The sequence below is a fragment of the Psittacula echo genome (genome assembly GCF_963264785.1).
Source record: "Psittacula echo genome assembly, chromosome: 15".
NCBI classification, from domain to species: domain Eukaryota; kingdom Metazoa; phylum Chordata; class Aves; order Psittaciformes; family Psittacidae; genus Psittacula; species Psittacula echo.
Window position 1 is genome coordinate 1,254,667 of NC_137751.1, and position 26,001 is coordinate 1,280,667.

The 26,001-nt window shown below is 46.1% G+C and overlaps 1 protein-coding gene across 3 annotated transcripts in view; it reads left to right on the top strand.

The window, feature by feature from the left end:
* Window positions 1–232: 232 nt before the first annotated feature.
* Window positions 233–26,001, top strand: part of YPEL2 (yippee like 2) — a 38,928-nt gene continuing 13,159 nt past the window's right edge. Inside the window, exons 1-2 of one of the 3 annotated variants that reach the window (XM_080629737.1) lie at window positions 233–325; window positions 13,062–13,374. In XM_080629737.1, the coding sequence (XP_080485863.1) occupies window positions 13,258–13,374 (117 nt within the window). In that variant the 5' untranslated portion in view covers window positions 233–325; window positions 13,062–13,257. Of the gene's footprint in view, window positions 326–10,249; window positions 11,145–11,180; window positions 11,334–13,061; window positions 13,375–26,001 lie in introns of those variants that run through there. The other 2 variants (XM_080629738.1, XM_080629739.1) reach the window with 2 other exon arrangements.

The following is a 26,001-nucleotide window of genomic DNA, read 5'->3' on the forward strand; positions in this document are numbered from 1 at the left end:
CTGCCGTTGCCCCAGCTGCTGTCTGCGGGGGGCGACGCCTGTGTCGGTGTGTGCGGGCGGGGCGAGAGCGCCCCTGCCGGCCTCGCGATCTGATTGGCGGCAAGAAAATGGGCTGCGGCCGGCGGTGTCCAATTGGAGGGGTGTTGCTATGTGCCAGCGGGCGCCGATTGGCGCGCGGCGCTGCCGCTCAGGGCCAGCAGGCTCCCTGGAGAGCCTATAAGGGGCGGGAGCCGGAGGGAGGAGGAGGGCTCTGCGGGGCTGCCAGGTGCGCGTCGGCCGCCGCGCTCAGTCTGCGCTGGGGACGCGCTTGAGGCGGCCGCGGCGAGTGAGTGCGGCGGGGGGCGAGCGGCGGGACCGGGCGCGGCGGAGCGGCCCGCGGGGAGGGGTTTGGGGAGGGGAGGCTGGGGCTGGGCCGCGCTGCGCTGCCGCCGGAGCTGCGCCACAGCCACGTCCGTGTCCGTCCCCCTGTCCCCGTCCCCCCCCCTTTCTCCTCGCGGAGGGGCAGCGCGGGTCGGGGGTGCGCGTCCTCAGGGGAGCGTCCTCGGCGGCTTCTCCTGAGGGGAGCGCCGCCGCCTCGGGGCAGAGGGCCGGGGCCTTGCGGCGCCCCCGGGCTGGCTGCTGGCGAGCCGGGCTCTGCGAGCGGCGGCCTTTGTCTGCGGGGCCGGGCGAGGGGCTGGAGGCGGGGAGGGCAACAGGTCCGAGCCCGGGAGAGTGTCCAAGGGGCAGCGCGCAGGCGAGGCCAGAGGGATTTGGCTCGTCCCGGACGCTTCCAGCGGGGAAGGGCATTAATAGGAGGGAGCTGCGGGAGCGGGGCTGGCCGGCGTGCCAGGTAACCGTCTGAGGAGGAGGAGCAGCAGGGGTGGTCCTTCCTAACGAACCCTTTCCCTGTAGCAAAGTAAACGCATGATAAAAGCCCGAAACCCCAGGTGAGATCTGTGCGTGCCACAAAGGTGTGCGTGAGGCTTAGGCTTGTGACTCCGGGGAGAGACACAGCGTCTTACCTGGGCTCTGGGGGCACCTCCCGAGCTGCTGCCAGCACGGCCCAAAGCGCTGCTACCAGGGACAAGCACCCTGCCATGCTGTGTTTGTTTTTACCAGCACTGCTGCTGGAGTCCCTCGAGCCCGGGCCTTTCCCAGCGGCAGGCTGAGCTACCCGGGTGACATCATGCCTGGTGTGGCAAAGGAGAGATCACAGAGCACCTGGGTCAGCCGTGGAGAGGGCATCCTCAGCCCTACGCAATGCTTGACGTTAAAGGCAGGCACTTTCTGCATGTGGTGCATTGAAACCGGTGGCCGTCAGGGAGCAGGGGTAATTCTGCTGTAGCCTCTGGTTAAGGGTGCAGCAGCTTTCTCTTCTGTGGAGCGCTGTGCTGAGGTCCAGGGCCTCAAGGTGAAATGTCAAGGGTCCTTTGTCTTGTGCTTCTCCATAGAAACTTCTGGGGTTTATGCAGAGAAGCTTGAGGTGACAGAGGTAGCCATGGAGCAAGCTATGGGCCCGTAGCTTCAGATTTTAGTGCTGATTTTTGAAGGCAAAAGAATTTGAAATGTTCTAGTTTAAAATGTGATTTAAATGGTGTAGAAAAAGAAGTTTAATCCTGCCTGCTTTGCCCCCACTTTTTTCTGGCGTATGTCTTAAAATACAGGAAGAGGAAGGCCCATCCGGCTGGTGTTTTTAGCTTGCAGACAGCAGTTAAGCAAGGGGCAGGACACTACACCTGCCTGCCTGATACGGCCTTCCTCAGGGCTGCTGCATGCTCCAAATGAACATTTTCTGCTGATGCATTTACAGTTACTTAAAGCTTCTGCTGGGTAGCGCAGAGCAGCCTTTGCTGAGTTAGGTGGTTGTAAACAAGCAGATGCTGCGGGAGCTCGACTTCAGTCCATGAGAGGATTCTGCCTGGAGAGGATGTATTTTGTGACTTCATTCTTGCAGAGCACTCCCACTGATCTTAAGATCTCATCGCGTTGGGATCCACCCCTCTGGTTTCTTGTAAACATTGTGTGCTGTCTAACGGCAGCGCTTGAATAGAGAATTAGAATGGTCTCCTTTTCCCACTGGATTTGTAATTCTTGTTTCCTGCTGAAATACCGTTTTAACATGAGCCTTAAGCTCTGAAGCTAAAGCTGGAAACGCTGTAGGGAGGGCAGGGACATTGCTTTCATCTGACAAAGATGTTGGATATGTGGTTTTTTCCTTTGGGGTTTTGTTTTTCAAACTTCCTTGGCAGGTGTGTCTTTCATGGGAAAACTGTGCTGGTCATGGAGCTCCCCTGTGTCCTCTGGATGCACAGATCTGAATAAGTGATTTCCTTTCTTTGCTGTTTGGTGTGGGTAGTTGAGCCGGGGTTGTACTGAAGAAGACAGCGTCACTACCTGTAAATCCACATTCCCTCAAAGGCTCCTTGACTCACGGACTGAATACCTGTTGCTGAGAGAGAATTTAATTAAGGAACTGGTCACTCTGGTGTAGGTCCTGGCTGCCACTTTAGAAAGCGGGAGCTCCTTGATCTAGCGTGGTACTACACGGCATGGCAAGGATTGCAGAGGAGTGAAAAACCCATTATTTCTTGTTCTTGCATCACAGCCTTGCCTTTGACCATGTGCGTGGAAGCCTCTTAAAGAAGTACCAGTAAAGTATTTCTTTCACTGGGCTTTGGTCGTTAACTGCTGGACCTTTGCTTGCTTGAACTTAAGCTGTGAAGTGCTAGAGCAGTGGGCTTCAAGAGGGCTCATAAACTGGAATCTGGAACGGAGAAAGGGAAACATCAGTTCTCATAGCTGCTTTGAAGCTGATCAATGATGTTGGAGGCGGAATGATGTAGCACTGTGTATTTATTGCTTTAAACCATAAATACAAAGTTTCCTTTTCTCACCTCCTTGACAGAGGCCTGTATGGCCTGAGGGCAGGGGTCCTTCAGGATGTTCCCTCTTTTTGTGTTTGTTAGTTCAGAGGTCTTGTCTTCTAGATCTAACCACAGTAACTAAGGCAGATTTCCTTTTCCTTCCAGAAGCCAAGGTGATGGAGTCTATAGAATAGATGGACTGTTCTGGCTCGAGGGTTTTGTTGTTTTTTAGTTCTTTAGAACAGATCTTTAGCTGGTAAATCAGCATGTCTGTTGGTGCTGTGATGCTGGCTGAAGATCTGGATCTCTTCCTCCCAAAACAAAGTCACTTTATAGTTTGTCTTACCTGGGGAGAAGTGCTCCGGGTGGGCTGCTGCTCAGGAGTGCTGGGTTCTGGGCCTTAATCACACTCCCTGTTGCCCTCAGCAGTCCCTGCTCTTCATCCTCATCAAAGTTTGTCGTTCACTTCTCTCTCTGAGTCTGCTTTTTGCTGTGTCTTATTTCCCTTTTTGTTCCTTGTTTGTCAGGGCAGGTAGTTGCTGTGCATCAGCTGATTGTTCTGTTCTGGCTTTGTGACCCTGTACTCGATAGCCATGTCTGCCAGGCCTGTCTGAGGGTGTTTTCACCCACTGATCCGGGATGTGTTGGACGTTGGGAGTAGCTTTGTCTCCAGAAGCGTCACTGGACTGGCCAAGCCACTTAAGGCTGCAGGAAGTAACATAATTAATGAGACTTAGTTCGCCCACATCTTGTACCTGACAATCTCAAGTCACTTGACAATGCTAATTAAAGCTAATCACACTCCTCTGTTTTTAGTAAATAGCTATTATCCCTGCTTCACTCTTGCTTTAACAAATGATAGTGCCAGGCAGTGTGAGTCATTGGAAGTTAGGGGCATGCAACCCGTAAGAGCCGCCTTCCAGCCTCTGCGCAGGCTTACACACCCAGCTGGAGATGGGTTCTTCTACACCTGTTCAGGTGTTGGTTTAGCCTGTTAACAGGTGTAATGTTTTGCTGACTTAGAAAAATATGCAGCTTTTTGACTCTTTTTACTGCTGTCGTGACTTGTACAGAGCTAACCAAGGCTGAGCAAAGTTTCAAAAGCTGAGGATGCTTTGAATTTGCCCTTCAGAGAACTTTAGATCTGCTGAGACGGAAGGCAGAGTGGTGTCAAAGCTGCACTCTCGCTTCTCCTGTTTCACATTGGCAGTGACTTCATTCCGAGGACAGAAATGTGGCATGGTATGACCTAGGCATTACATAGCTCAGCCACAGAAGTGCGGAAGATTGAAGTTTCACTGATGAAATATTGCTAAAGGATGGCTGGAGCAGTGTGTTATTAAAAACAGATTGTCCAGCATCACAAAAAAACCGATGGAGTTAATAATTAACTGGAGGGGGGGATCTTAATGAGAATCCCAGGAACTTCCAGCTCAAGCATGCGTCAGTAGGCACAGAACTGCAAGAGGCGAGTCAGCTCACATACCTTGGCTGTAACACGGTAGTGAGGATATGCAAGAGGAACTAATAACTGGCAAGGCAACAGCTGACTTGACCATCTTAAACTAGATTCAGTTATAAAGTATCTGTCATGTGAAGATTCAAGTTATAAATTTTCACCTGACTTTGCCCCCTTGACGTACGGGTTGCTAAGTGAAAGCTAGAAGGATGATGACTGAACTGCCATGGAAAGTATGTACCTCGTTAATATAGTAACCGTTGCATAAAAAGTGTTAGTGGCAGAGATCGGTCAGAATCCAGCATCTTATCCTTGGCTTTACTTGGAAAAGAGACCCATATCAGAACAGAAAATAAAGTCACTGTCTCTCCCATGCCAGATGTGCTCTGGGCAGTGCAAGGCTAGTTAAGAGATGCTCCTGGGAAGAACTCTCTGAGCAGATGGGTTTTGTGAGCAGATAAAAACATGCAGCATTTGCAAGCTCGCAAATAGTAAGTTATGACAGGCAGCTGTGGCAGATCCTTCTTTCAGCTACAGATGACTTTGAGGATATTGGAAGGATGCTCGCAGTAGATAAATGTTCTCTCTGTGTTCCCTGTCAGTACCCAGCCTTTATCAGGGAAACAGATGATCCGTCCAGCAGACCAGATTAATTGAATCCTAGTCATGCCTACACTTGCCAAAAAGGAAGATAATAGAGCAATATAAGGAGCACAAAAAAAAATGTAATAAGAGATGATTTGGATAGCTAGACTGTTCCACAATTAAAACAAATGAGGGAGAAAAGTAGGGAAGTGTTTCCATTTTGTCAGTAATTGGTCAGTTGGATGGGAAGAGCTTTTCCGTGATGTCTGTAGTTCAGGTTGGTACTACAATAGCAAGGCAGGGTGGTCTTTCACTTTGTAGAACGCTTTATATGTGTCTTGCTGGCAAAGTGTGACGTCCTTGATCTGTGGCTCCTAATGTGATCATCCCATTGAACGTGTAGCTGTCTTCAGCAGGAGGATGGGTGTGAATTGAAAAAGCTACGTCTTAGTGTGCTTGAACCATTGCTGTTACCTCACTCAAGTGCATCATATTTACTTGGCCAGTGCAGGTGAAGGACTGTTACCCCGTTGTGGGGGATGCTGGCTTGAGTTTTTGCAAATTGTAAAGGAGGAAATGAAGTCATTGGTGTTTTAAATCAATTCAGCTTGCAGATTTTGTTTATTTGTGCTACAAGTGAGGTTTGCTGGTAGGAGCAAAATTAAGTACTGGCTTGTTTCAAGTTTGTCCTGGCCAACGGTGATGCTTTTCTGCATGTATGTTTCCTCCTGCATTTGGTAACACATGCTGATATCCCTGGTGACTGGTTAGTGAATTTAGCTGTGATGGATTGTACCTGCAAAGCAGAGGTGGGCAGCTGGTAGCTCTAATGCTTGTGTGCTGCTTGTTATCAGCAGTGCAGGCTCTTCTGCATTGCAAAGATACTGCTGCCAGGCAACTCGGAGGAAAGTGGGAAGAGAATTCAGCCAGAGGTGTCAGTCATTCCTTGGCAGAGGCTGAATCTTGCAGTCCATGTTCGTGTCATTTTGGAGGCATGCCCAGGAAAGTTAACAAATTTTGAAGCCAGCCCTGTGAGATGACATCTGTCTGCGCTGTCCTGAGCCTTTTGAGATGAAATTGTATGGGGAAGAATTTGATTAAGATTTCCATAACAACCTCCCTTCCCTGCAGTGTGTGTCTGTGGTATGTCCGAGTGGATTGTTTAGAGCAGTGTGCTTGCTCCGAATAGTGGGGAGAGATGAGTTTGCAGTTCTGACACTGAATGGTCTGAATCCAGCTGTAGGTCTGTAAATATTCTCATGGTCATCTGGTCTCAGTAGTCTGCAGGCAGGACAGAAGCACTCCTGCACCATCTAAGCTGAGATACTTTAAGCTATTCCTTCACTTTCCAGGCAGTTGTGCACTGTGGTTCAGTGCAGGAAAGCTGTTGCTTTGAATGCAAGAGTCCTTTGGAATCACTTCTCACCACACTGTTGCACTTGAGAACCTGAAAATGCACTGGTGTGGTGAAACTGCTAAATTTGATTTAATCTCCAAATTGGCAGAAGGTAACACAACTATGTAAAGAACATTAAAAAAAAACCTTTTAAAAATGACTTTGTTTTTAATAAGTTATAGATTAATAGTGTGTAAAGTGACAACGCGGGACAGACTGACAAAATTCTGTTTTAAAATGTTAAAGATTTGCTGTTTGTTCCTATGAAGTTTCAACTCATTTTCATGTACCTTCCACATTGCCTTCATAGAAAGCCTCTCCATCAGCAAGAGACCAGGAAGCTGGTTGTAAGGGGGTGTGGAGTCTGTTTCTTGATGAGGAGAGTTGTGACAGCCCACAGACTGACATGCTGCCAGCGTGCACAAAAGGAAAAAACCCAAACCAACCCCCCAGAAACCCCAACCTTTACACTGCAATTAATGTAATTGCTCTGACACTTTCGGGAGGTTTAGTACTGATGGCTCTTCAGCAGAGCAATGCCTCTGACGTGTGTGCTGACGGGCTGCTGTGGTATGTGGAGCACGGCAGGTGCAGCATGGCTGGCATCCTGCCTGTCCCTGATTCATCACGGCCAGGTAGTCGTTAATTGCTTCTTACTTCATCTCTTTTTGATGCCCTCTAGCGGTTACCTAGCAATTGTCTGCAGGACTGTTTGCCATCAGTAGGTGTTTGCCATCGCCTTTTTGCAGCCATCCAGCCATCCAGCCATCCAGCCATCCAGCCATCCAGCCAGCCATCCATCTCCTTTTCCCAGAATCGTAAAGTGCTTCTTAGTGGTTAAGAGTGCTGTCTTAGTGTGGAGAAGAGAGAACTAGGGCCCGCAGAAACAAAGCAGCTTGCTTGGAGATACCCAGAGGAATAAAGGGATTACATGTATTTCTGGTTGAATTCTCTAAGTGAGGATCCTGCTCTATACTATTATTTGTGTTGCAGTGGTGTCTGTGTATCTGATAAAAGTAAATGCAGAGGATTCCTGCTGGCCATCTTCCACCATTTCTCTTGTTATTTTCCTGTCTCCAGGGTCTTGCAAGGTTTGGAGAAACTGCTGAAGGAGTGCAGGCGATAGAGAAGGACACTTGAGGTTCATGTGTCAGTAATGACTTTTGGTAGTTGTGCTAGTACTGCTTAGCTGCGTGCAACGTCATCAAGTGTTTCAGGTTGATGCATTTCAGACACTTGATACTGCAGGGAGTAAAAGTACAGTGTGTACACTCGTATGTTATTTAAACTCCTTTCTTGGCCTTCTCTTGTGTTCTGTGTTTAAATTCAGAGTGGTCATCCTTTCCTACAGGGCCTTTCATGAGGTACATCCTACCCTTCTGCATTCAGATGGTCTGGCTTTGTCGTTTCCAAAGCTGTTGCCGTCCTGTGTGATAGTGAGGATCTCCAGAACTGCCCCAAACCAAGAGATTTTGTTGCAGTCCTCCACCATTGGAGTATGAAAGCTCCTTAGCTGTGCTGGGTGTCTCTGAGGCTTCCACACACAACTTTCTGACATTAAACCCAGACTCCCAATTGCAGTGTATCACCTTAAAGACTAGCCTTCCTCTTTGAAACTGCAGTGCATTATGCAACATTAAGGCAGTTTCTATGTCAAGAAAACCCTGGTAAATGTGCTTACCTCAAGCGTTTTCTTAGAGTCGTGCTCAGACCCTGGAGCAGCACAGGCTGCTACAGTTTTTGACCCTGTAAAAACAGAAAACTCTCCAAATCCAATTCCTCTTGTGCTTTCATTGCACTCAGCATAAGTACATCTTTAGGCTCTTCCATATTAATGAGAAGAGATGCCAAAGAAGAAAGGTTGGGTTCCAAATAGATGGATTTTTTTTCAGAGCTACTGTAGGCAGCTTTCTATAGCATTTGCAACGTTCTAGTAAGTATTTAATGGACTGTAGTTTATCTTAAAAAGCAAATAATCCATAAAGCAAACCCTCAGACCCAACAAACCTGTTGTTTGTCCTGCCAGAATGAATGGGAATATTTGCATCTGAGCTGCATTGCACATGGGGTTTATGCAAAATGGGACTTGTGTGGGATCGTTTTTGTTCTCTGCCATTGTGGCATATGGGCTTGTACAAGCAGTAGCCTTGTCTAGCAAGTGTTTGGCACAGACTTAGCGTTTCTCCTTTTTTGTTTCCTGAATTGCTAAAGCTTCATGTGAAAAGTGGCTGTTGGACAGGTGGAGGTTGATACTGAACCAAGAAATTGTCTGAACAGCAGAATGTGTGTCGTGGTTTTTCCTCCATGGGGCTGGCATCTGCTTAAAACTTAGCAGGATTAAGCAGCGCTGCCCTAACACACACAGTGCGTGCAAGGATGCATTCAGCTCATTCTCTCAGCAATAACCATGCTGTTGATCACCAATAAATGATGTTGATCTTTTCCCTAGATTTGTTCCCTTTGTCTAAACCAGTTTTCCGACTTCTTGTGAGCTAAATCGTAGCTAAACACAGGTTTCTGTTCCGTCGACTTGAGCACGTCCATCCCAGAGATAAATTTCTCTTGAAGAATGATGGAAGAAAAATACTGGATTATGTTGCTGGTGACAGGTACTCACCTCTAACAGTATTGGGCGTGATGAGAAAGTAATCAAAGCATTTTTCTATTTTTAAGTGAGTGGAATGACTCCACTCATGCCCACTGTCAGTGAGGCTGATGAACAGTAACTGGTTCTGAAAAACCAGAGGCACAGCCCAAAATCATCCGCATGCCTTTGTTCTGCAGTACAGTGAATGCACAGCTAGCTGTTAAATAGATTTTAATTCAAAGGTGTTTGCCACTGGGAAGAATAGAACAAAAAGGGGTAGGAAATTGGGTTTTGCATTGCCAAGAGCCATGGATCCCATTTAATACGTTTTGAGATGATACTTGAGACAGAAATGGGTCCTTACAAGCTTCTAGCTGTGCTCATAGGATGTAAGAATGCATTTCCCATTGTTTTTCCCTCCTTTCCCTTGCTAAGATGAGGACGGAGATCTTGGTAGATAGCACACAGATCAACTGTTGGGCTTAATGGTGTACGAAGGTAGTGCCTTTATAAAATACAGCCACCATGGATGAGCTTACCTGAAGGTTTTTTCCAAAGCAGTTTCTTCCAAGATCGTAGCTCACAAATCTTTATTCTCTCCCTTGCCTTAACCAAAGGGATCAATTTGGTTTTTCTTCTCAGCACAGTACTGAGAAAAGGAGTTGCAGTGGATCTTAATCTGTGCTCTGATACTGTCTCACTTGACTATTTGTCTTGTCCACTTCTAAAAGGTCAGATTTTTCTGCCGACATTAAATGTGTTACGAGGTCAAATAAATGGATGCTCATGAAATGCTTTTACAGAAAGCTGCATGCAGCAGATAATTTGTGTTTGCGTTTGTTTCTCTGTTAGATAAATGCGGTGATAGTATTTCCTGTTTACTCATTGTTCTAGAGCACTGATGCTTAGGAGGCCTGGACAGAGGGGTCAGCAAACAACAAATGAAGGGATTATTGTTATATTATTCTGGTTGGGTGTAATTTGTTGAGTATAATTTGGCTTTGAGGATGCCTGTGGACTGCTTTCTCCAGCTGTTGTGCTCCGGTATTAGGCAGCTGATCAGAAGAGAAATGGTTTGCCATTACAGTATAGGAGAGAAATGGTAAAAGTGGTGGTTGGTGTATTTACCTATCTGTGCTGAGGAAGAGAGAGAGGAGATTGCACCATTTCATTACAAATCAGCGAAATATAAAGTTTAAACAGCCTGTTTAAACAGAAATTGGGTAAAGTGATTGCCAGTCCTTTCTTTCCTCCAGATGGTCTGTTCAGTGTAATCTGTTTCTTTCAGACGAGGCTTGGTTCTTTGCCTTGGAATCCAATTGTGTTTAGCTGCTGAAAGAGCACACTGAGTCTCTTGCTTCTGTGCACTTGGAGGACAAGGCACATGTCTCTCAAATTTCAGGTTCTGAGATCTGTTACAGCTGGGATACAATGCATGTTACTGAATCAGGGCCTTGAAGCCGGGGGATGGTTCTGTTGTCTGGTTACTCTGAAGGTTGGCATTGGTTAGTTCAGGAAGGCTGGGATGCGTTGCTTTTACTCATATCTGGTCAGCAGAAAATAAGGAAGGATGCTGCTTTGGTTTGCATCTTGCTTCTGCCCAGTTGAAAACTAGGGTTCAGTCCTTAAAGTGCTCCTCTCCTCATTGCTGTCTCACACAAGACTAACTCAGATTTGACAAAATCATGGTGCACATGGAGAACTGGGGCAGGGTACAGGTGAAAGTTATTTCTCTTACTTCTCTGATTAAAGAAAGACGTGTTGAAATCCAGAGGTGCAGCTATGTACCTGTCAGCGCACAGGCAGACTGCATAGCTATGGGTTTACCAGATAAATTGCAGGAAAGGCCCCTTTTGACTGAACAAGAGGAGGTTTAGTTCCTTACCAGCTGGGAAGTGAGCCCTTCTGCGTCAGGATGGGTCTTCCAAAGCTCTCACTGTAACTTTAATTGGAAACGGTTAATCTGATTAGTTAATGCTTGCGAAGAGCTTTAAGGATGAAAAGCACTATGTAAGTGCTGACTATTTTGATCATGATAGATATGCTTTATCAGCAGTTGGCTGGATGAGTAACTCTTTTTCCCATTTGACTGTAAGGGAGCTGCCTTCTGGAAAGCAGAAGAAAAATACGTCAAGAGAAAGGGAAAAATGGATGTCCTGTTGTCTTACTGGTGTCTGCCTCCTCTTGAGCACTGTGCATGGTCATCATACAGTGAAGCTGACTGCTCCAAATGATGCCCATGTGGGCCGATGACAACCCTCCAGTATAGTGCTGGTAGGAACTGGTTACTGGAAAGCTTGCAGATGGCAGCCTGGCTTTCAAGGGTTGTCCAGCTGGCAGCAGGTTCAGTGGGTGATGCTTTCAGAAACACTGAAGCAACTTGGAGACCTTGAATCTTCTTTTTCAACAATGACAATTCAGGAGCAGAAGTGCTGAAGACAGGGTTCTGTGAATGGCACTTTGGTATGTAAGTGGTGAGGTGTTTTTGCAGATCTCACTGTCTCATGGTGATCACACATGAGGCTTTCCAGCAAACAGCACTGGATTCACCATCTGAAGTTTGTTGTTTTCAAGTATGACTTGGACAGCTCTGTCATGGCTCGGTACTTGTAACTAGTGCTAACACCAGTCATGAGATTGCCTAAATGGGATGCTTATGAATTCTTCAACTATTTTCTTGGGCCCTGCCTTCAGTTGCCTGATTGACTTTCTGATTTCTGTTGGGCTGCTTTGACAGCTTCCTTTTTAGCAAGGCAGAGAGGTGTATTTGCTTAGGGTAGCTCCAGTCCAGCCCTTCTCTGCAGCCAGCTGTGTGGCTGGTGCTTTTCCTAGGAGGGTGCATCCTGCTGGGCAGCAGCAGAACCTGCTTAGCACGCAAATGCCAGGGGGCTGTTTTAGCAGCACAGTGACCTGGGCTGGCTTTATTCTAACCTGGAAGATTATCAGCTGTGCTTCAGGCGTGTTACTTGTCCCGCCTTAGAGACCAGCTCTTAAGCTCTTGTGCTTTACTGTTTTGTTCACTTCAGGAATTTCCATTGCAGGTCAGGTGTGGAGGTTTTCTGTCTTGGTTTTCTTATTTTAGGGGGTGGGGTGTTGGTGGTATTCAAGTATTTGATACACAAAGTGCAGACTGAGGAACTGAGCAGGGTTTTATGGAAGGGAAGATCCTCATGGGAGGAGCAGCCAGAGTTCATGATTAATTTCTAGAGCATGCATGCACGCCATGTGTCAGGGAGGGAAGGGAGCTGCCGCCTTTATCCTTCATGCTGCTTCTGTCCTCAAAAGGAACATTTGTAGCTGGTAAGGCTTATAGATGTGGGATCTGAAAAACTAATTTCTGCCAAAGAGACTCAGACTTGAACTGCCTTGCGGGCTCTGTGAGATGATGTCAGATTGTGAAATAGGTGTTTCCATCCTGAATAGGATTTTTCACTGTCTCTTGCTATCAAGAACAGTCATCAAAGGCTTCTCCTTGCCTTGACTGCTGTCAAGTAAAGAACAAAACTAGAGTGCAGTTCTTACTACTTACTAGCTTCTACATTCAGAACTTGCAGGGAGTTACAAAGGAGAGTGTAATGAAGTATTCCTTCATTTCCCGTGCGGAAACTAGAGCAGAATGGAGAGAAGAACTGGTTTGGTGACTTATGTACTTCCCTGGTGGCTGAGGAAACCCATGTCCAGCTCCAGCTTTTCCGTGGGCTTCCGGCGTGTCACATTAGTGAGTTGACAGGACAGCAGCTGGCAGGATCCTGCCTTTCCCTCTAGCTAACTAACAGAGCCCGTCTTCTCCAAGGGGTGGTGCAGAGTGGGACCTTGACATGTGCAGTTCCCCTGAGTTGTCTGGGGGACTAGGCTTGATGAAAATCATCTTCTTGGTGTCTTTGTGCCTCTGTAGTCCTTTCCAAATCCATCCAGTGTTGGAAGAATGAATAGAGGTTGTGAGCGTTGGAGTGATAGGGAGATGGTAGATAACAGAAGCAGGAAGATGTGAGGACAGTCAGCAAGTCAGTGGCTGAGCTGTGAATAAAAATCTGCCTTCCTTTATCTAATCTGCAGACATCACGCCTGTCTCCTGGCTGCTCCTCTTCTTCCCTGCTCTCTCAATCTAATCCTAGATCGTCCTGCGGGTGAGGAGATCATTGCCGCCTTTGTGAGCTGAGTGTTCCGTCTCTGTTCTCTTTTTGCACGCAGGTCTGTGTGAAGTCCCCCATTCCCTCTGCCCAAATCTCTTCCTCTGAAGCGGTCACCAGCGTGTGGAGCCTGCCCCACACCCGTCACCTGCCAAACCACGGCCTTTACCTGTGTCTTCCGGTGTTTCCCGTGCGACCCGTCCTGCGGGAGTGCCTCCTGGGCCACCCCAGAGTTCACGCAGCGCTCAGTGGCTCCAATGGTGAAGATGACAAGGTCCAAGACTTTCCAGGCATATCTGCCTTCGTGCCACAGGACCTATAGCTGCATTCACTGCAGGGCTCATCTTGCCAACCACGATGAGCTCATTTCCAAGGTATGTGCATGACCTCACCTGCAGGTGCTGGGTGGATGCCTCCTCCCCAGGGAGCGGAAGGGTGCGTTTGCTCAAGCTGCAGGTCACTTGCTCTGGAAGTGCCTGGTCTTAACTGGTACTGCAGTTTTTGCTTGGAAAATGGGCTCTCAGCCTAAAGGATCTATTTGTGAGCTGCTGTTTTTGTTTCAAGTGTTCTTGAAAATAGCTGTAGGAACAGGATTCAAAATTCAGGCCTGTGGAGTGCTTACAGGTGGTCTGTCTCTGCTCATGATACTGCCTCCTTCCTCTCATTTCCAGCTGTAAAACTGCACTAACTGATGGCTAGGACTGTGTAAATTACTTTCCTGACTTTTCTTGTTCACATACATACTTGTCAGCATAGCCAAAGGGTTGTTGCATGATCATGATTTGGAGGTGAAGTGCGTGGGGATGTTTTCCCTGCTAACCTCTGAATTATACTAACAACACTAAAGCCCCTACTTAGGGGGAAGTTCTCTGATGCTTCTACTGAAATGTAAGATGGAGTTCTAAAGACTGATGAGTGGTTGCTCAAACCCTCATTTTTTTGCCAGTCTGCTAACAAGACACTTTGCAGTGAAAAAGCAAGGGATGGATTGTAGGATGTGCTCTGAGCAGGGGACGGTGGAAGGATTCTGTCCTGTCATCTGATTTGTTGATCACAAAGGCGAGGGTCTCAAGAATAAGCTACATTAAAAGCTTTCAGAGCCAGTAAGTCAGGGGCCTTTGATGCAGAGGGAGCAGGCCAGTAAGAGGATCTCTTTCTGAAGTGTGAAAACTAAACATTCTTGGAATGTCCATTGGAGCCTGCAGTGCCAGGCTATGGTCAGGCATCAGGTTTCTGGGTTTTGACTGCCTTAGCAATCAACTGTTCCATAGAGTTTATTCAGCTTATAAAATTTGTGTTCAGAAAAAGCACACATACCGTAAGATTTATTAGCTGAGATGAGAGGAAATAGCTCTGTGAGCTGTGTGCGTGTGCAGCTTAAACCGGTTCAGCTTCTTGGAGCAGCCTTAAGAGAAAGGCTGGGATCACAAGAGACAGAGTTGCTTTGCCCGTTAGAAAGTGTGTAGTGCTTCCTCTGTTTCTGTTTGCAAAGAAGATACTAGAACATATCGCCTTGCGCCAGTGGCATTTGTATTTATGGGGTCAAAACCTTAGCAGCTGTGGAGGTCCCTTTGGACCTCTGAGTTGGGTCCTCAGACCCATCTTCTTCCATTAGAAGCTTTCTCCTTCCTTTTTCTCTTGGTTGTTGCATGGGCCAGGTTGATGCATACCTCTGTGATGATGTCTCTTGTGCCAGACAATTGATTTTGAGTATTCTGATGTGAATAATGCTGATTGCAGTCTGCTACTATTTTGGGTTTTGCAGTTTCTGGATAGACAGGCTTCCTATTAGGCCATCACCTCTGAGTCATTCTGGGACTCACGGGGGCTCCTCTTGTTCTGGTACAACTGCAGTGGTTCTGAGCAGAACTGTCCTTGAGGACCACAAAGCCTCAGGCTTTTAAAGAGCAGAAGGTTGTACATTTCCTCAACAGAAAGAAGTTTTGAAATGTAGATGTCAACAGCAGGCTGTGCCCAGGTCTGGACATGAAATACATTTGACCCCTTGGATCAGCTGTGTGACTTCAGGCTCCTGTGCTCCGCTGAGCTATCTGTAAAATGAGGTAGTCACTTCCCTGCCTTTCCTTTGGAAGGTTGTTACCAGCTGGATTCTGTGTTGGAACACAGAAGATGCTGTACTGGACAAAGAAGGTGGCTTATTTTACTTACTGGGTTTATGGTACATTAGAGTTAGTGCTCTGCTTTATTTTGACGTAGCTGGGTTCCCAGCCATGTAAGACGCAAGGCTGTGCGTGCCCAATGGTTTCACCTTTGATGTTTCCTTCTCCTCCTTGTTCCATGTCTGTACTCCTTCTGGTCCACTGTGCAATGCAGCCAGCTTTGCAGGTAAGGAGCTTCCAGCAGAGTAATGCCATTGCTGCAGACTGCTTGGAATTTGAGCTTCTAGTCATTGAGGCATGCAGAAACTACCCAAAAATGCTGACTGCTAAAGTATGGACACGGAAGAGAAGGTATGAAAGCACAATGTGAGGCTCTGTACTGAATCATGGAAGGTATTAACTACAGTGTGCTACAGTGCTTGCTAGTGAAACACTAGAGGGTCATGCAACTTGAATGCAAAGGGGTTTGGGTTTTAGGTTTTATTTCTCATGGTTGTAAACCTTAATAAGATACATTCTTTGTATAATTGAAAACCTTATGAAAGTAATTGTGCAATCATAATTCGTACAGCTGGCTATTAAACTGAACAGAAGGGCAGTCCCTGCCTCAAGGGGTTTCCAATATGTGTAGAAACTTTCCCAGGCAAACTTAAACAGTCATCTTTTTATCTGTTTGAGTTAGGTTTTAAACATCTCCCTGAGGCCTTCTGCAGTTCTTTCATCATAGCCTTATATATTAGCATCTGAGAACTCAGCAGTGCAATTGCCACGCTTGCTTTCCATATAAAAATGTGGCAAACGGAAGGAAGAAACAAGCACCATAAGGACTAGAAAGGGAGTGGGAGATTTTGTCAAACCAGTGTTTCTCAGCCTGCAGTGTATTTCATCTTGAACATGACTATGTCACTTTAATCAAAACAGCCCAAATGACACCATCTTTGGAAACGTTCTCCAGAAAACAGGCTTTTATGTAACAGCAGGGTGTTGGTGATTTGGCTTGATGAAATTAATTCCTCTGTTCCTTTTGCTCCAAGTTGTGCAGAGACCGCATGAATGCTGTGCTGCTTTGCATGCCATGAGCTTTTAGCTCCTTTGGATACATACAAGTTGCAGCACTGGCTCATGCTATTGGCTGAAATGCAGGCTGGAGCTGAATCCCACTATTACTCTGTGTCTGTCCATACTTTTCATCTCCAAGTTTTCCTTAGTGCTTCAGCATCAGTGTTAACTTACTCTGACTTCAAAGCATTTTGCTAGGACTGGGTACCCAAAACTCTTTGACAAATATGCCTTTGCAGGGCAGTTTTTGCTTTCTTTTCTACTTCAGAAAAACCTTTTGCATTAAAAGGGGTAGAAAGTTTCTCAATAAGCCATTGCTATTTAAAGCAAATAATCGATGCTGAGGCTTTTAAGAAAATCCAAAGCTGTTACATGAAGCCAGTTTCCAAAACATTGCCTGCTTACTTGGCCTTTTTATCTTCTGCAGCCAGAGGGATAAAGTGGTTTAGTGTGTCTGATTTGTAATAAGATCTAAATTGTGGATTGGATTGTCTGGCCAAGGAAGGTCTTACTGACTTAGGAAATACAAGGTGATCAGATAGATTGGGTGGAGTGAGTAACTAGTTTTCCTTTATATGTTCCTTTGGTGTCTGGGTTAGCATAAGTGGACATTCTTGTTCCCTTGTAGCGATGCATCATTTAAAAATCTGTGCCATATTTAGTACACACTCTTGTTTCATTGCTTTTTCCAAAGCCTAAGTGGACTGAGATTTTGGGATCTCAACCTTACCCTGCAACAGATTCCTGTGTGACCTTGAGTAAGTTACTTGATGTCTTTGTTCCTCCTTTCCCCACCTGTACAATTGAAATGCTGCTTTTTCGTCCAGTGTGCTTGGAAGGTAAAGCTGGAGCAGGTACTGTCTGCTCTTATGAAGTAGTACAGTGTGTCCTAATCCACTTTGGCTTTACAGTAAAAACCAAAATACAATGCCAGGCAACTGCAGTTAAAAAGCACATTTCAATGTGTTCTGATTGCCAAAAAAATAAGTGAAAGGTACTTGTTGTTACATTTATCCTTCCCAGGCACAGCATCCCATGGTTTTTAGAATATATTTTCAATACTCAATGGTGGCAAAACCTCTCCAGGAAGAAGATAGAGGGGCTTTTCCTGAGAAATGTGCCTCTACTGGGCCCTGGGGGAACAGCTAACGTAATAGATGTTTAACAGTGTAAATAGCATCTTTTCTCTTTCTCAAAGTGGCAGATGTGGTGCTGGGTTCTACCTACTCTGTGTTCTTCAAACTCTGTCAGCCTTTTCTGTTTGAATTCATATGTACTTAGTGGCCAGTAGAAGAGGATGGGAACAAGAACAGAAAGATACAGGCCAAACACAGCTATGGTGGTGTCTTGCTTGCTGACTTTTTTTGCCATGGGAACAGTAATTTAGCAGAAATGTCCCTGATTATGGAAGTATGTAGAGAATGTCTTGTGGGCGTCCTGCAGTTTCTTTTCTTCATGAATTACTGTGATCCAACTGCTCAACATTATGCAGTGATGTATCCTCTGAAGTTAGCCTAGGGCTTGCTGAGAGAATTTCATGTTTTCCTTTGATGTCTGCATGGGACCCTTACTGAACATGAATATGAAATCCTCCAACACAAAAGGCTGCAGCTCCTCCAGCACAGAGGATTTAGAAAAACTACAGAACTGGTGTGTGCCTGACTTGCTCAGGTGGGGTTGGATTGTTAGCTAGGGAACACTTCTCTGTCTGCTCAGATAGAAGTTGCAAGGTTTATAAGCAAACCTCGCTCCAAGTCATTGTGACCTAGCCGCTTCCCTGGCTAGCAGGCTGCTGGAGCCGGAGCTTGTTGGTACAACAGGCTCTTGGTGAGCTTTATGGCGTGCTGCAAGCATCAAACTTTGCTTCATGTTGCAAGCTGAGGATCCTAAAAGGGTTTGAAACTTTGGTGCTGGGTTTCAGAGAAGTTGTGGATGAATTCAGCTACTTTAAAGTACTTGATACACCATAGGTGGAGGAAGCAGGAATTGTTGGGGTGGTGATTTTTTTCTGGGGGTGGTGTCCTTGTTTTCTTTCTGAGTACATGGGCAAGATAGTGTGTTATGTTCTTAGTGCTTTGCTTCATGAAGCAGTTGATATTTGTATGTCAGTTTGCCTTGAAGACGTGAAGTTATTTGCTAGCTGGGGGAACATGCACACAAGCTAAAACAATAATCCTAAAATTGTGATGGGGATGTTCCAAAACTTTTAATCTGATTGAAAAAGAAAGAGAGAGGCATCTAGTAAGTGTCCAAGACTAGTAAAGTGTAACCCTGCATTTCCACTATAGGAAAAAACTGGGGGGGGTGGTGAGATGAGTATTCCCTCTTCATGGGTAAAGTATTACTTTTCATTACAATAAGATTTCTTCTTGCTTTAAAAATAGATCTTGTTCCTTCCCAAATACAAATTTAAGTTCCCAGCTTCATGGTAATGAACTCTTAAGGCCAGAAGGAGTTATCACATCCTCCCATCTGACCGCCTCTAGAGCACGGGCCAGTGGATTTCGTTATGATTGCAACATGTTTTTCAGAAAGAGCATTTAGTCTTGATTTGAAGACTTCAGGAGGGAAAATTCACTGCTGCCCTTGGTCATTTTTTCCAGTGGTTAATCAACCTTAGTATTAAAAACTGGAGACTGAATTTAGGTTTGTCTGGCTTGTGCTTCCCGTCATTGGCCATTATTTTCTTTCTTTTGCTAATGAAATAGATGTGTAGTACCTACTATTTCTCCCTATAAAGGTTGTGGTGTGCAGTAACTGAGGTCACTCTTGATTGATCACTTTTTTCATAGGCTAAACAGACTCAACTTTGGCATGGCGCAATGTTATTTTTTCCAGTTCTGTAGAAGAGAACCACAAAAATTAGACATCCTCTACATTTTGAGGAATGGAAATGGGGCTGGTCTCATTGTTCCAGCCTCAGGCTCAGCAGTAACATCTTTGCAGTGTACAGATGTCATGATTGTATTAGTCTGACTGGCTCAGCACTGCACAGTAAGCTTTCTGTTCGTTTATTTGCTGTTAGCTCTTTTTGCATTATCAATTGTATGCACATTATGAAAGCTGTCCAGCAGCTTTTGGATCCTGCTTTTCAGCTCTTGTTCCCTAACGAATCGTCACTTTTGGGTGTTATTCAGAGCTTGCTCTTAATTGCAGGTATTGCTAGGGTTCAAGCTGTAAGTGCTAAACAGCAAAGCAGTTCCATGAGGAGTCATTAGAGTTGTTTTAGCCTCCCCTTCGACTGCTGTGAACTTGAGGTAAGGTAGCTCATAGTTCCTGGCTTCCATGAAGTTTGGAATTAAATGAAGGTTGAGACGATTTCAGCTCTCAGTAGAACAATGACTCATCAAAGTTGTTAAATGGTAGCCTTTTCCTTCAGTGTTTTGACCAGGAGACTGAGCACTGATTAGGTAGAGATGAACTCTTGGAATCAAATTCATCCCCAGGACCTCTACTAAGTAGAGTGGTGCTTGCTGGTCTTGCTGTCGCTGGCCTGTATTGCAGCAGGGAGGAGGGGAGTGGATCTCAAAGGCTGTCATTTGAGTGCCTCTCATCAACTGAGCAGCCTCTGTTTGAAAGGGAATGAACAAACAACAATGCCCTTTTACAGGAAAAAGCCAGGATATGAAATCTGAGCTGTGTAACAAGTATTTGTAGTACCTATTCCATAGTACAGCTACCGAAATTAGATCTTTCTGTCCTGTGTAATTGCTTCCTCTGGGGCTTACCCTGCAAGTCACTGTAGTGCCTCAGTTCCTACTGCCTGTAATGGGGTCTAAAGACAGTCAGGGTCAGGCCTTTTATTTAGTCAGGATGTGGCTGTTTTTAACAGAACGAGCCCAAGGTAATTTGTACCTCCTTGTGTAATTGTGTTAATACAGCAATTAATTGCTATGTGATTTTAAAACACTTAATTCGGTCCAGGGGAAAAAACAAGAAAAAAAAAGGAAAAAGGTAATAATTCAAAGGAGTTTAGAAATCCCTGTCAAGGAGGAGGGAGAGGCTAAAAATGGATTTTTCTAATCCATCACTCTCCTTATGGAAGTAACTCTCCTTTCATCCGCTGCTTCCTCTGCCTTAGAATTGATGACATGGGCATAAATAAAATATTGTTCCTATTTATTATCCAGGGAACCGCCAGGGATGAAGGACAGTGAATCATCAGGGGGGTTGCTGCAACTGCTGCAAATCCTGAACAACGGGAGCATGGAGTTGATTAGGTCCGAGCCTTCCTGGGTTTGCTGTGTCAGTTGTTGGCCCTTGCAGTTGGAAGAGGAGGAAATGCCAGCAGGTTTGGGGGCTTGCTGATGGGGTGAGCTGCCCTATGCACTTCCCATGCAGGTGTGTGCTTTTAATCTGATTTACAGCTTTAAGAACAAGCCCAGGAAAAATGCAGACAGGAGTCTCGAGCTGAGACCTGTGGTTTAATGTGTAATTCAGTCACACGAGCACGGGGACCACTCTGGGGGGCTTTCACCTTCTGCCTCTTGGGAAGAGGACCTTGGCTTCTCAGGAGGAGTTCCTTGTGATAATTTCTATTGCAGTGTCATTTTGTAGTATCAGAAAATGCTGTCAGAGGGCTTCATATCTGTTTTAGGACAGCTGTTAATGTCTGCCAGCAAGAAGCAGATCTCTCTGAGACACTGGCACCTCCTGGAGCGAGGCCTCAGCATTGTCTGTTGGAGGTGTTTGGCCTGACAGTTTTTCTCATCCAGCAGAACTGAAACGGGCAAGGAGTGAAGCTTGAGTGCACAAGGAAACTCCACCCAGAGCCTCCTCTCTTAAAATACACAGTGTTTTTGCATAGAAATCACAACTGTTAGAATAAGTAGTAATAACAAAGGAAGAAACTGAGACTGTCATAACCTGGAATTTGAAGACATCCAGTGATTTCTCCTTTCAGCAGTGATTGTCATGGAAGGAATGAGTTACAGTCAGATTTAGTTTAGCTGCTTGTAAAGCGTCTCAAATATGAACACCTCAATTCCAGCCCAGTTCTGAGAGGGGAGGCTGGTGAGAAATGAAGATATGGGTACATGTGTGAACATGTGTCAGATCTATAGGAGGATGGGCCTGCCCTGCACTCTGATGTGGCCAGGAGACCTCAGTGGCTGGGGACCTGTCCTCTGGCACACATATTTTTGTTTGATTTCCATAGAGGACACATCCACAGTGATAAAACAAATCTCAGAACCACAATGCTTGTTTCATAGTAGAGACGAACAGTCAGAATTAAACAACAAAGGATAACTTGATGAACCTTCTCAGCAGTAAGGTGTGCCTATGGTGGCTTCATCTCACTGCAGTGGTTCTGATCCAGGGCTGCTGCCTTGGGCAGATCTCTTTTTGCTGAAAAGCAAGTTTGCTCTCACTGTCACCATTGGTGCTATTGTGAGCTTAGCAGCTCTATTAATGAAATACAGTGTTCCACTGATAGGCACTGTTATGCTGCAAATTAAATAACTTGTTGCATTAGCAGTTTCCATCTTCCACCCCAGTTCTGTTTTGTGTTTATCTCTAAAACCCATGTAGTAGCAACAGTTAATATGGAAAGAAAGGGCTTTACCCTTCCTGCTTCCACTCCTGTTTACAATGACTGTTGGATGCTTTGAGTTGGCATCAACCTGCAGGAAGACAGCAATGCTCAAAAATGGGGCAAAAACTCCATAGCCGCTGCTGTGGCACTGGTAGTGTACACCCCACAAGAAGACGATGACCTGGTCAAAGAACTTGATGCTAAATTCCCTTTGGTAGATCCTCCTGTAGATCTTGAATTCTTGATCTGAAGTGGGGGCATGAGGCAGCCATCCATACTCACAGAAGCCGTGCTGCTCTTTTTCGCCTGCTCTGCCCAGTGCTGTGTTACTTCAGGAATGGATTTTCCTTTGGCAGGAGGAAACTGGATATGAGAGGAAGGGAGCAGTTGCTCCCCGATGCAGAGCTCATGCTCTCTGCTCTGCTGGGCTCCATGGGTTTTAGTCACACACATCTATCCTCCTGCTTGGGCTGCGGAGAAGAGAGGGATCTCTTTCCTGAAGCTGCTCTGGTTTTGTGTGCCCCCTAAATATAAGTCAGTTAATTGCTTTTAGAAGTAAATACTACATCTGCTTTGTTTTCTCCAGAATTTCCATCCTTTTTCATCCTAAAGTCAAGTTTTGAAGCACAACAGCAGCAGCTAGAGACCATCAAAATCACAAGGGAAACCCCAAAATATTGGGAAGTTTTATAGAAGTAATAAATCTGCTGTATTTCTTATTTGCCTTCAGTTGTTTGTGCCTTTAGCATTCACATTTTGAGACTTCACTTTGAAGTCTGGGGGCTGGAAACACAAAAAGAAGAGCAGAGTCCAGGAGCCCAGGGTTTTAATAAGGAGGCTGAATAGCACAGGGCTCACAATAACATGATGAGACTAAACAGCGTTGTGTTTGAACTGAGGCAAGGTCTGGAGCGTGAGAGCGGCTCCAGCGGCTGGAGACCGGTAACGAGTGGTGTCCCTCAGGGATCGGTGTTGGGACCGGTCTTGTTCAACATCTTTGTCGGTGACATGGACAGTGGGATTGAGTGCGCCCTCAGCAAGTTTGCCGATGACACCAAGCTGTGTGGTTCGGTTGATACGCCGGAGGGAAGGGATGCATCCAGAGGGACCTCGACACGCTTGTGAGGTGGGCTGATGCCAACCTGATGAAGTTTAACCATGCCAAGTGCAAGGTCCTACACCTGGGTCGCAGCAATCCCAGGCACAGCTACAGGTTGGGCAGAGAAGAGATTCAGAGCAGCCCTGCAGAGAAGGACTTGGGGGTGTTGGTCGATGAGAAAATGAACATGAGCCGGCTGCAGTGTGCGCTCGCAGCCCAGAAAGCAACCGTGTCCTGGGCTGCATCAAGAGGAGCGTGACCAGCAGGTCGAAGGAGGTGATCCTGCCCCTCTGCTCTGCTCTCGTGAGACCTCACTTGGAGTATTGTGTGCAGTTCTGGTGTCCTCAACATAAAAAGGACATGGAACTGTTGGAACAAGTCCAGAGGAGGCCACGAGGATGAGCAGGGGCTGGAGCACCTCCCGTATGGAGACAGGCTGAGAAAGTTGGGGCTGTTGAGCCTGGAGAAGAGAAGCTGCGTGGAGACCTCAGAGCAGCTTCCAGTATCTGAAGGGGGCTACAAGGATGCTGGGGAGGGACTCTTCATCAGGGACTGTAGTGACAGGACAAGGGGTAACGGGTTCAAACTTAAACAGGGGAAGTTTAGATTGGATATAAAGAAGAAATTCTTTACTGTGAGGGTGGTGAGGCACTGGAATGGGTTGCCCAGGGAGGTTGTGAATGCTCCATCCTTGGCGGTGTTCAAGGCCAGGTTGGATGAGGCCTTGGGTGCCATGGTTTAGTGTGGGGTGTCCCTGCCCATGGCAGGGGGGTTGGAACTGGATGATCTTAAGGTCCTTTCCAATCCTAACTATTCTATGATTCTATGGAGGGCAGCCTGCCAGGCATGTTGGGGGGAGAGAAGGGGACAGAGCAGTTTGCAGCTACTTTCTGAGTTTTGACATGCTTTATAGAGCTTTGTTCAGGCTTTAGCTTAGCAGTGTGCTAAGTTGTGTTAGAAATCTGTGCACTTGGGGAAAATCAAACCCCTCCGTTTTGGCAAGTCTGTGTTTCCAAAATACTGACCTTCATTAATGGCAAAGCCTCAGAAGAGATCTCTCTTCTGCAGTTGAAATGTAAAATCTCTCTTTGAACCAATCTTTCACTCTCTCCTCTGGTGATAATGGACAGTCATACTGCCACATGAATTAATAACTGGGAATTTGCTCCTGGGTCCTGACCCATTTAAATCAGATTGTAGAGCCTATCTGCCTGGAAGCAACACAGCCCCATCGGAGCATCGGTGTCACCTTCGTGTTGTGCTGACGTGTGTTGGAGAACCGCTTCAATGAACAGCACAGAGCAGTGTTCCATCGATTGCTTCTGATGGGACTGGGCTTTTCTATGGTCCTGCTTGTTTTCTGTCTTCCTGAGCAGCATCGATATGACAGAGATAGTGCTGCAGAGTGTGCATTGAATGTCCTTAGTGGTTCATGACACCTCTTCTTTGGCATTTTTTTGGAGTCTTGTCAACTGTGCTGATTTTTCTTAGTTTCAGCTCCTAGAAACATGTAAAGATGAGAAAATCTCACTTAAAGTCCTTATTAAAAAGAATTATGAAATAAAAGAAATAAAAATCAATTATTACTTAAATTTGCCTGAATTTTGAGCAAAGCTGAATATCTTAAGGAAAAGGAGAGGGGAGGCTGGCATAAGGTACCAGAACACTTGGATTTCAGAGCACAGCAGAGTCTGTGACGTGAAAGCTGCGTGAGCACTGAAGGGCTCTTGTAGGTTTGAGTTGGGCTGAAGATGGCTTCAGCTGGTGGTGACAGCTAAATTCAGCCTCTTTGGAAAGTCTTCAGTCTCTTCTGGTTGTGGCACAGGGGACAGAAGCATTGGGCCCAGCTCACACAGCGTTGCCTCAGTTGAAACAGTTCCAAGGGGTAAATTTTCTCCTCTTGCACACAAAGCAAGGATTGATCCTTTCCCCATAAAAGTGGGATGTAGCAGAAGTGTAAGGTGCTTCAGTCACTGACAGTTTGCACCATTACGTTGACCTTTTCCCTGACAACACCGCCATCCAGCTTTCTCCAAGCAGCAGAGAATTTATTTCATGGGAGGCAGAGGTGATGCCAGCGGTGTTTCCTGCTGGTATTTTTGTGGGTGTGTGTTCAGACCTTTTGCACTGTCTGTCTGCAGTCTTTCCCCACCTATCCTGTGCACTGAAAGTGCTGAGTTGCTTCCTGTTGGGACAAAAGGCTCTTATCAGAAGCATGTCTCGCTCCTGTTTGCATTGGCTGTAGAGGGAACGAGGGGGTTGAACGAGCACCTGCTGCTGCCAGGATGCAGGATGGAAAACTGTAATAACATCTCCATGAGAATAAACAAAAATGGAAGTAACATCTTTCATCTTTCCAGCCTGTGCATCTTCTTACAGACTACATAACCTAAGACACAAACATGATGTAAAACTGCTTGGATGTAGCTGTTTGCGCAGTGAAACACGACAGGCTCGTAGTTATTCTCTGTATTTGCACAGCAGCAGAAACTGCTGAGAAATAAGGCCATGCTGAATTAATTGAATTACTTCCGAGATGAGTTTGGTCCACTAATTCCATATCGACTTTGGACTTTAAATAGCATTAAGGACCCATGTTAAAACTCAATTAAAACTCAGGAATGCACTTGGAACAGGGTAAAGTCACATCTGTGCACAAGGTGGAATAATGTAACTGGTTCCCTTGACATGGTCTGTATCCCGCATAATCAGAGCAAAATTGAATCTCAGTTTAATCTGATCACTGACTGGCCTTTCTGTGAGGGAGAACAAGATGGAATTAGTGAACCCTGAGGAGGTCTCTCTAGTATGTGAGGATACAGGGAACAAGCAATTGAACTCGTGCTCCCTTGGGAAAAATGCGAATGTGATGCAAGCAGATGGCTGAAGTGGCTCACGCTGTCTAGGGCAGATCCCAGAATCTACAGCAGGTATTTCTGTAGTTCTGTTTTCCCAACTTCATTCCCACTGCACAGTGACTCTGTAGAGTCGTCATACACCTAGTGCTGTTACCAGGCATAGTGGTTCCTCTAAACTCATTGCAGGACTTATCTTTTTAATGGTATAATTATAGCCATAATTAGCAGGGCTTGAAAGGTACCATTAAGACAGAGCTTTCTGTGTGACGTTGCCTGTTAGGTGGAATAGCAGCTGAAGGGAATTGGGATTGAGTGCTAGAGGGAGTAGG